This window comes from Pseudorasbora parva, chromosome 2 (genome assembly GCF_024679245.1).
Source record: "Pseudorasbora parva isolate DD20220531a chromosome 2, ASM2467924v1, whole genome shotgun sequence".
NCBI classification, from domain to species: Eukaryota; Metazoa; Chordata; class Actinopteri; order Cypriniformes; family Gobionidae; genus Pseudorasbora; species Pseudorasbora parva.
The window spans coordinates 32,636,922-32,647,931 of record NC_090173.1 but is presented as its reverse complement, the minus strand read 5'-3'; the positions used below and the strand labels follow the sequence as shown (position 1 = coordinate 32,647,931).

General features: G+C 39.3%; 2 protein-coding genes across 5 annotated transcripts in view; both read right to left on the bottom strand.

Moving 5' to 3' along the window:
- Positions 1–162: 162 nt before the first annotated feature.
- si:ch211-195b15.8 (uncharacterized) lies at positions 163–3,032 on the bottom strand. 2 transcript variants are annotated; one of them, XM_067416460.1, is made up of 5 exons: positions 2,811–3,032; positions 2,481–2,576; positions 2,150–2,309; positions 1,789–1,912; positions 163–1,615 (listed from the first exon to the last, which is right to left on the bottom strand). In XM_067416460.1, the coding sequence occupies exons 2-5, from the start codon at positions 2,571–2,573 to the stop codon at positions 553–555; spliced, it is 1,440 nt and encodes a 479-aa protein (XP_067272561.1). In that variant the 5' UTR covers positions 2,574–2,576; positions 2,811–3,032; the 3' UTR covers positions 163–552. The 2 variants fall into 2 exon arrangements, with proteins under 2 accessions (XP_067272561.1, XP_067272553.1); XM_067416452.1 differs by having other exon boundaries at positions 2,795–3,031.
- Positions 3,033–4,157: 1,125 nt separating this feature from the next.
- ap2a1 (adaptor related protein complex 2 subunit alpha 1) overlaps positions 4,158–11,010 on the bottom strand; it is a 99,582-nt gene continuing 92,729 nt past the window's right edge. For 2 of the 3 annotated variants that reach the window (XM_067416432.1, XM_067416440.1), the window contains 8 exons: positions 10,816–10,887; positions 8,874–8,956; positions 8,547–8,635; positions 8,284–8,408; positions 8,086–8,202; positions 7,304–7,373; positions 6,612–6,746; positions 4,158–6,105 (listed from right to left, as the gene is read on the bottom strand). In XM_067416432.1, coding sequence (XP_067272533.1) covers positions 6,028–6,105; positions 6,612–6,746; positions 7,304–7,373; positions 8,086–8,202; positions 8,284–8,408; positions 8,547–8,635; positions 8,874–8,956; positions 10,816–10,887 — 769 coding nt within the window. In that variant the 3' untranslated portion in view covers positions 4,158–6,027. The remainder of the gene's footprint in view (positions 6,106–6,611; positions 6,747–7,303; positions 7,374–8,085; positions 8,203–8,283; positions 8,409–8,546; positions 8,636–8,873; positions 8,957–10,815; positions 10,888–11,010) is intronic. The other variant, XM_067416441.1, reaches the window with a different exon arrangement.

The window sequence follows — 11,010 nt, the reverse complement described above, 5'->3', positions numbered from 1 at the left end:
TGGGTTTTATTAACTTAAAAGGCACAGGTCTATTGCCCAACTAAATTCAGACATAGAGGTAGTAGGTGTTACTTTTTTATAGCTAGATTTTGTCTTTTAATAACATTTTATTATACAATTGACCAAAATAGTTGCTAAAATGAAAGAGGCAGAGAGATAGAATAAAATAATTGTCTTTAATGAACACCTTTTTTTCAATACAAGCTATAGTGTTAAAATTCCACCTGCAAAATACCCATTTATAAATAACAATTATCAATGAATTTCAATAAATAGTCACAGGCAGAACAAATCGCATGTGTTTTCACCAGTCAATCATCAGATCAAGTAAGTCTGTCAAATACTCTCTTGGAGGAGCATGCAATTTCATCAAATAAATAAGTGAATTCACACACTCATACATATGCTTTTTCACCCATGTCGTCGTCTTCATTTAAGTTCCTTCACTTAGGGGGTACAGAATAATCACAGTTCCTTAACTATGCCTCTCCGAGAAGTCCTTGTTTACACTTTATCTTTAAGTAGTGGCACAGTCATACATCCAGTCCCCCCTCAACATCTGTACGGCAAAGCAGCCTGTCCCACTTTTATACGTGGGCCAAGTAGCACCCCAAGCAGCATGCGTTCTCCCCAGTCTAGTATTTTGTTAACCGTTAGACTGACTGGAGACAGGGGGCTGTTGTCTCCATCCATACCCTCCACTGCTTCAACACCACCGGTAACCTCCTTCTCGAAAAGCTCCTGCGAGGAGGTTGTGACCCCACATGGTCCCTGGGTCAACCTGTGTGATCTTGTGCTTGAATTGTTCACTTGGTTTGTTTTTTGTTGCTCTTCGTTTGCTCTGCGGTTCACTTTGCCCTTTCTTCTTTGTGATCTTGAGCAGCGGTGTCTAGCTGAAGCCTCCATGCTTATAACCCTGTTTGCCTCTTTTGGACCTGCTGTGGTTTCGGATGCTGACGCCTCCATATTGACTCTCCCCAAGTCATCTAACGCCCCCGTGTGGTCAACCGCGGAACAGCTCTGTTTCAGATCACAACTGTCCGCTGATGACCCCCTCTGGAGATTCTGAGGAACTGCGCCCACTGGCGTAAGGGAAAGAGTAAGGCTTTTGCGTTTCTCCGCTAGAGATGGAATCTGAAGGTAAGTAGGCTTAGGTGGGCTGGACTTTGGTGCATCCTGATGTGTCTGAGATGGGACGTTTACTGGTCTTTGTATCTCTACGGAGTTTGAGCGGAGATTGAGCGCTCCGAGCGTGTCTGAAAGAGATAAGGTAAACTCTGGATTCATCACCTCGTCTCTGCTCTGAATATTTTCCATTTGGTTGTTCTTGTTCTCACAGTGCACGTTTGCTTTGGAATCCTCAGTGCATCCGTTAATAATACCGTTGTTGTCCATGCTGTTCTGAATATTCAAGTTAGTTAACAGTGCCAGTGTGGAACTGCTGTTATTTTTTCCATTGGTGGGCTGTAGGCAGTTATCCAAAGGTTTGACTGACTGCCGAGGATGAATATTTGTTGTGTTATCATTCTTCAAAGAAAGCGTTCCCTGGAAGAGCTGCAGCTGCCCCAGGAAGTTAAAGTTTGGTGAAATTGTAGGTCTGCGTTCTTTCACAAACCTAAAGGAAAGATTAATTTGAATGATCTGCATTCATGAAATCAGAACAATGAAACGTTCTCACGTAAGCCTACTTTACCACTAGACCATCTGACTATTTTTATGTGCAAAATGCTACTGCTTATTACACAGAAAATTACATAAGTAGTAAAACAACATATGTGCATTACCTACCTGTATGCATGATCCAGATCCATTTTCAGGCTATACATGACGTATGCCACAGCAAGTGCTGGAGATCGAGAGATTCCTGCAGCACAGTGAACCAAGACAGAGCAGCCAAGTGACATGGCCCCATCTGCAACATAAAATATAGGATATACAATGAAAAATTATAGGCTAGTGTTCCCCCAGGGGGCTGATGCCTAAAATTGCATGATGATCTGTGTCAAATTAGCCTCATATTATTGTTTTACACAGACAATCTCCATAGTCATAGTTCTATTCATCGATGCTTGTTGTAGCTATTAATGATGTAATGCAATTGGGATGCAAATGCAGGCTGATGTAAGAAGTGGGATCCCGGGTCCCTCACCAATGAAGTGCAACGCCTGAGGGATCCAAGGAAGCAGGTCATCGCGCAGGGAGTCGTCTATTGGGATACGGAGGTACTGGGTCTGGGGTAGGAATGAAGGCTGTGGGCAACATCGGCTCACACTTAGTACGTACGAGATACCTCGGTCAGACAAACCATCCTGTGGGAACGAAAAGCGGGGTGGAAGGTGAGAAAGTAACTTAAATGTTATACACGAGAACAACACATCGTTAAATTAAGAAAGTATAATTTAAATACGGATTGAGGATCCTTAACAGCTTGTAGTAGGCTACTGATAGTAGGCTACATTACAAGAGAATTGTAAACATACCTGCGTTACGTCAGTCTCTGCACCAAGGTAGAGATGCGGCAGAATACGCGACAACTGCGGCCGCTCGGATTGACTGTCCCTGTAGTACACCATCTCCTGATTAAAAATAATATAAAAAAATATATTGGTTATATATTTTTAAAATACACAGAAAATACTCTCATGAGCTGATGACGCATTAAACTAACAGTCTGAAATCCTAAAAGCTGCAAATGGCATGTCGACAAATTATTGAAAAGTTTTGATAAATTGCATTTAGCAATGATTATATACAGTTTACACTTACTTACAATAAACTAAAAGCTCGAACTCACCAGTTCAGTCACTTACAGATCAGCAGAGTCCGCAGGAAATCCAAAAGGGTTGGAAAAATCAAACGAAGCTAGTGGATGAAGGTTGTAAATAGCACAAATAGGAGGAAGCGGATATTTAAATGCGTGATTATAAACAGTTCAGAGATCTCTCTTCTCACTAGTTGTGTTCCCGTGCTCCTCTCCGTTCTGTCTGCGCTTCTAACATTATTTGTTGTTGTATGTCTATACCTGCGCGAGGGGGGAAAAAGATGAGGTCATCCCGTTTCCAGAAGCTAAGAATAGTGCAGTTCTATGTGATGTCATTTTCAGCCAATCAGCGCCCAGGTTTGCTCTTTGACGCGCGCGCGGGCACGCTCTGTTTGTTCGCCATCATCAATTTGCCCTGAAGACCTCGGCACTTTTTATTGTGATGAATCGTGTTTTACTCCCTGCTGTAGCCGTTTAGACAGAAACACACCGCTTTCGTTTGCAAATCGTGTGCGTGTAATCAGTAAAACGAGACTCTCGTATAGCTACTTCTGTGTCTTAGTTTTTTTGTAAACAATTATGTGCAACGTCCCATGCGAGCAGTGCTGCTCTGGTAAACAAAATGTATTATTCAGAACGCTTAGTTAACTAGTGCACATTTACCTAATGATATCATATTTATATTAAATAACTTTACGCGGTGCACTGTAGCCTACATCAAACATATTTTTAATTTAAATTTAATTTTTTTAAAGTTTAAATTATGTCATACGCTTTTTATCAGATTGTACCCAGATTCATATTTTAAACTAAATGTGCAGGCCAACCTAATTGCTTGGCCCACCCTGAGAGTGTTATGGCTTTGCATCTTTGTCACATTTTCCACAGTATAAATCAGATTTGGGTCTAAAAATATGATTTATACTGTGAAAAAAATTATATATGTGCTTTTAATATTTATTTTATATTGTTCTACAGTATCTTGTTTTCTACCCACCATTAGTGTTGTTAGATGCATACACTATGAAGATAAACATAACTTATGGCTGTCTACAGAAGAAAATGTGATCAATCTCATTATTTCCTTCCAGAAAAAAATTGAGTAGTAAAAATATCAAGTTGATTATGAAAACAAACTAACCAAAGTTAAGCAAAATTCCAATATGCTTTCTGGAGTAAAATAATTAGAATTTTAACCCATAGACCTCCATGTCCATTATATTATAATATATTCCATTTTTAAACCTTTTTTGTGGGCCACCTCACATCTCTGGCCTATGCCATGATGTGCTGACAGATACTATTTTGTGATTTGTGCATGCGTAAGATTCAGCTGTCAGCCCTTCTGATCTCTGTGCCCAACCCTAACACACACATATATAAAGAAAACACCTGGTTTGAGTATATGGCATAATTTTACTTTCACATTATTCAGTACAGAGTAAATTTAATCTAACACAGGTATCTGACAGGTTGAACAGCGATACACTGGGGCTGCATTAGCTAGCGGATACTGCATAGACACGCACACACAGAAACACACACACACCATGACTGTGACAACTACAATGACGATGTCCCCAGTACTGCATCGAGGGAAGCGTGAACCCCAGCTGAACTAATATGACAATGTGGCATAAATTCCATTATATTTTCCCACAAGAATCTCACAGATTTAACACCACACACTCTCTCACCAAATGATGCTGACCAAAATCATTATGATCCCTGTACGTGATTGACAGTTGGCAGCTGCTTTGGTCCAGTGCTCCCCCTTAAGCCCCTGTCCTCTAGGCCTAAGAATGTGTGTACAACTGTGTATGCGATGACTTTTCACAAACTAAGTGCTTTCCCAGGTTTTAGCTCTGCAAAAGAAAATATGGGTCTCCAGCTGTGGCCAATCACCACTCTAAGTTAATAGTGTGTGTGTGTGTGTGTTGTGTAAAGATTTAGTAATGAGGTAACCACTATCTACTATTCATTTCAGTCAATAAATGTGCTGGAAGAATGACAGATTATATCAATGTCCTCCAATGTTTTTTTTTTTTTAAAGATATTACAAAAACAAAAACATTTACATAAAGGTCCACAGCAGTTGCACTCTTCACGTGCAGAAACTCGCACACTGGCAGACCTGACCTTCCCCTCTGCTTGATTTCCTCGTTCTGATTCTAGTTCCTCTCCAGCTCATTTAACACTGTACAACTAACCTGAAACGTTATGCCCAATCACTCAGTACAGAATGGAATGTCCAAAACAAAAGAAACAGAACATTAGACCATTTAAGAAAGCATACAAACACACTGACAATATACCACTATCAAAAACAAGAAAGAGACATACAAATGCAACCATGAAGGGTAATTTACATGGTTTATATATATTTATATATAGATTTTTTTTCAATAAACATTGTCAGATAATGGGGGTCAGGATGTGTACTGAATACATAGGACAAGAACAGAAAAAAAGGGGTCGGGACTATAAAAGCCTTTCCTCTCAATAGCCTCTTAAAGTGCACTGGCCATTTCTATGTCTGAAGGAACGCAGGTACGAAGCGATAAACTGGAAATGCATGTGGAATATTTTTTGTGTGTGGAAGTTTCTCTATGTACACCAATGGCTTTGGATCTGACTGATTTCAGGGGAGGAGGAAAGCGAGAGATAAAGCGATGGGGGTTAGTGATTCTGGCCTCTTTTAGGGAACTGCCATTATGTTAGTGTATTGCGATTATGTTTTTTTTTTTGTCCTGCTAATAGTCTTACAGGGAATGTTACAAAGAAACAGCTAATGTGCAGTTTTTTCAGTTGAAACTTTGCAGATAAAACAGGAGAGAGGGAAGACTTGCTCTACTTCCATCTTTTTGCTTTTCTCCCTCCCCCTTAACCCACAAAACACACACATACACACAACCAGCTGTCAACACAAGCACAGGAGTTGATCGTTGAACAGGCAGGACGGAGAACGGAACTATCACCATGACTCTTTCACACATGTACGGAAAAAAAAAAACACGCTTCCTTTCGTTCCATTGCTCACACACAGGTAAACACCGATAAAAACAAGAAGGGCAGCGCTGATGATAACAGTAATAATAATAATAATCATTATCAGAATGACAGTAATATGGCTGCCAGAGGCTGACAGCTACTTTTTCCCTTATGCATGTATGCTTTTTGTAGAATCTTTATTCTGGGGCCTTTCAGGTGAAACGCTGGTCTGGTCTGGGTGTCTGTTCTAGATGGTGCTAGTCTCGGCTGGCTTTCTAGAACTGTTCCGCCAGCAGCTCACAAAGACGCTTGGAGACAGTGTCCTTACTGCTGCGCAGGGTCAACCGGTACATCTGAGACAGAGAGAGAATAAAGAGCGTTACCAAATGTAAACGCAAACACACAAACAATTGAGGAAGAAACATCAATTGTGCAGATAGACGCTCATTCGGCTTTCTGAATGTGTGTCTCATCCTTATTGTTGATAGATTGACTACATGTAAACTTGCACTATGGACAAAGGAAACTCCACATATACTAAGAGAAGGACACTGCTGTCACGCCAAAATGAACTGGGTTTTACTACCAGACATGGAGTGATATCACAAGAGAGGGAGGATGGGAGGTGTTTGGGGTTGAGAGGGGTGGCAGGATAAATGTGTTACCTGCTCCCCAGACTTGAGTTGCATCAGCAGGCACAGAGACACACAGACAACAGTAAGATGCAATAAAACTGACTTGGAGAGACACCTGTGCTCCATGGCAGCAGGGAGGGACTGTGATACTTTTGATGCTTGTGGCATTTTGTTGTTGTTTTTTTTCTCCTCTCCTTCTTTCAGTGTAATATGTCTTTTCATACCTGGGCTTGTGCGTTGGGCTCGAGTCTTAGCAGAGAACCCACTTGCTGGGCCTTGGTTTGGATCACTCCAGCGCACACAAAGTTCTCTGGGTTCGGATCCACATTCTCCAAGAGTGCCATGCCCAATCCCAGTAACTATGAAATGTAAAGAAGAAGGGTAGAGTGACAAAAGACAAAACATGACAATTGAATGACGTGTCGATGAACTCTTGTCTGCAAATTAACTCTGCAGGACTACTATTACTACTATTTCTGCACAGGGGTGTTGCAATATACCAGTTTTGACTATAATAAAATACTACACATACAATAATATTGTTAATAATCTGATTGACATTCCAATATAGTAAGTGGTGTTGCCATGTCATAAAACAGAAGACACAGATGCAGTGTGTAGCTACTACTGCAGTACAAACTCATATTGGAGATCACAGACAAAAGCAATGCACTCTAGCCGCAACAAGAGAATAGAAAAACCAGTTACTTGACTACATATCCCAAAATATCATACAAAGCAGAAACCACTGGGGACTGTATCCCACAATAAAATGCACTCGAGCATCCATTTTCTTGAATAAACATTTTCACACAAACTTGGATTAAACATGCAAAATTCAATTCTACTACTATTTGAAAATGTGTACAGTATACACACAGGGTGGCATTACAGAATCAATGTAAGGCAAACTCACCTTAGCTTTGAGCACTTCGGTGTCCATGGCATGGTTGGCCTTGAAGATCTTCTGTGCTTCTTGCTGAGGCCTGAGAGGAGAGAATTTAACATGTTTCTCATTTAGAATACGTATATGTATACATACTAGGGATGCCACAATACTCAATATAATATTGAACAGTTCGGTACGGCATTCACGGTTCAAGACATGCTGGTTAAAAAGTCGTTTTTGCATTTAATTCATTATTTCTATTTCTCTCTGTTTGAAATATTTCCCTCAGATTATTTCGGCTCTGTTTGATTGTGCCTGTGAGTCTACGCGCTGATATGAGCAAATATCCAATCATATGCACTAAAGTTAGGGGGTGGTAGCCACGTTTTAAAGCCTTGCCGGTTAAACATTTAATTTGCGTGCTATGCACTGTTTTGCATTTATTCATTCAAATTCATACTTAAATGCTACTGTACATCTCTGAGCTGAAATCTTTATATATATTTATTTTATATAATACAATACACTGGGAATGTGTACAAGGGTTTTTTAAGTAAAGTTTTAGGTTTAAGTAAGGGTTTTCAAGTCTTTTAAGTGAAATAAAGAAAGAGTATTGCAATAAAAACATTTTCTCCTTAACCCTTTTCCGTTCCTGTCGCCTAAGAATAGAATACTATTTTTAAAAAAACTAACCGAAAAACTGTGGTTAAAAACCAAGGTATGTATTGAACTGTGGACTAACTGTATTGTTGCATCCCTAATACGTATGTATACAGTAATTTGTCTTCTGTGTACACACAAGCACTTACTGGCTGAGCTGTTTCCAACGCTGAAAGAAGTCATGTGACGCCATCTCTGTGGGCTGGAAGAACTTGTTTATGGTAACAGGCAGCTTGAGCGTGAGGTTCTGGAGAGCTCCGCCATACCTGAGACAGCACAACAGTTTTGTAAACCACAGCGCACGTTGATGTACTGTTGTAAACCATTTAAACGTGTGCATCTGTCACCTGAACTTGATGTTGAGGAGAGGTGCATCACAGAAGTCAGTCAGGCACTCGATGTTGATGACCTGCTGCACTTGAGCACCTCCTTCTATGAGAGGCTCCACTGGTTTAGTCTGAACGTTGAGCTGTGGGATCAGTCAAGGAATTGCAACGAAGTAACAAACCATCCTATCCTCAGAAAATCTACATGACAAAAAAAGTTGACTATCACAACTTGTAGAAACAGGAATTAACATGGGTTTGCATGTATAAATGTGAAGGATATGAGACTGTAGCTCTCCTGGGCAGGAGACTGTGGTCGTGAAAGTCACAAACTGCACTGACGTCTTATTGCCATAGAACAGATACATCCGCCCTGTGAGGAGAGGCAACGTACATGCGATTTGAATATAAAGTCCAATATTAACACGGTAACAGGAATTTATAATGCTGATAAAATAGGATAAAAATGAGCCAGAACTGTAAAAATGTGTACATTGAAACTACAATCTCTCATAAATACAGGTTAAAATACAATAACCATGATGACATACTCCCGAAGTCAACTAACATGTACTTGGAGAAGACGCAATTTTGCAGACGTTGTGACTCACCCAGGTTTTGGCGATATTCAGACTTTATGCCAATCTGTAGCAGCTGATTCTCAAACAGAACTCCATTGTTCTTGCACACAAACCTGAGGGCAAGAGATAAGTGTTTGTGAGGCAGACAAGCATGGACAGCTAGCAATGGTTCTTCATGTGTTGGAAGAATAATCAAAAACATGAGCTCCCCACTGTGAAAATTAACCACAATCTCCCTCACAATTTTTTAATGATTAATCTTTAATGATATTTTGTTATGATCAGTGAAACAGGTAATTACCAACAGTGTTAGTAAAAGATACAATTAGTTTCCCTTCATGCTAAGGAACTTGTGAAAATGTTCATTTTAACAGGCAAGTGAAGTGAAGCACATTAGCGCTATAAGAATGACTTCCCCTTAAGGGAATAGGACCATCCGAAGAGCATGTGAATGCTGCATGATACACTTAGAGGAGGGTGGCTGTTGAAACAGAGACTGAAGCGAAACAAAAAAAGGAGTGGGCAATCATCAGTGCTACTGAATGTTGTTGACTATGTAGTGCTACTGTCTCATCTGATGAAATAATAAACATACGTTTTGGAGCTGTGAACTAGTTAGCTAGAGTACATGCTGTAAAATATAGCTATGAAGCTTATACCGGCCAGACAAGGCCATCGCAAGAGGTTTCCCAAGATTTATAAGCCTATAAATAAAAGTAGCAAAAAAGGGATTTTTTTATTTGAGTGCATGTATACGCAGGCCTTAAGTGAAAGCAGAAGTGTCCAGAATATGCAAACAGACACAGGTTATTGGCTTCATGGGCTAGAGATTCAGATTTCAGATCTACTGTAAAATAACTACCAGATTTGATCATGTTTACATTTATCATTTGGTCACTATAATTAACGGCCATGAAACACAGATTATAGGTCTATTATTTTCTGCAGAACAGAATACAAGGTTTTCCAAACATTAAATACAAGTTTGAGAACGAAAGCTTTTGTGGCCACCAAGGCTGCGTTTATTTGATTAAAAAAAAGCAATATTCTGAAATATTACAACAATTTAAAATAACTATTTTAATATAGTTTAAAATGTTATTTATTTCTGTGATTGAATTTTCATCATCATTACTTCAGTGTCACATGATCCTTTAGAAATAATTTTAATATACTGATTTGATGCTAAAGAAACATTTCTCATTATAAAATGTTAAAAACAGTTGTTTAATATTTTGTGGAAACCGTAATATACATTCTACAATTTTTCCAGGATTCTTTGATAAATAGAAAGCTCAAAAGAACAAAATTTATTTAAAACAGAACATTATAACAGTCTTTGCTGTCACTTTTTGATCAATTTAAAGGGATAGTTCACCCAAAAATGAAAATTATGTCATCATTTACTGACCTTTAAGTTGTTCCAAACCTGTATGACAAAAGAAGATATTTGGAAGAATGTTTGTAATCAAGCAGAGAGAGCAACCATTGACTACCATAGTATTTTTTCTCCCTACTGTGGTAGTCAATGGTTGCTCTCTCTGCTTGATTACAAACATTCTTCCAAATATCTTCTTTTGTCATACAGGTTTGGAACAACTTGAGGGTGAGTAAAGGATGACACAATTTACATTTTTGGGTGAACTAACCCTTTAATGCATCATTGAGTAAGCATTTACTTTAAAAAACAAACAAAAACACTTAACTGACCCCACACTTTTGAACAGTGATGTATACATAATACTAAACAAATATATAAATATTTGTAATAAATGAAAAATGCCTAGATGAAAAATGCCACACTACATGCCTAGGATTAACATAAAAACAACAAAACAAAAAGCAACAACAACAACAAAAACAACCAAGGAAGCGAGAATGTGGCATAATATGAAAGAAACTTCTGGTAATGGTTGTGTGAGACAGTTGGGTGACTAAATAGAGGGAGTGAAGTAGGCGAGTGAGCTCTTACTTGTTGAGCAGTTCGTTTGACTCAGGCAGAGGAGGAGCAGGATCTTCAGAGACCACAGAGGGGGGAGCAGAGCTGAGAGACCAAAAGCCAAGAATGCAGAGAAGAAAGATCGGCCCCAGGAGATGAAGAGAGGGGTGAGAAGTGTGAAAAGGCACAGATGGTTAATACAGATTAAGGATGTTAGAAAAAGTGGTG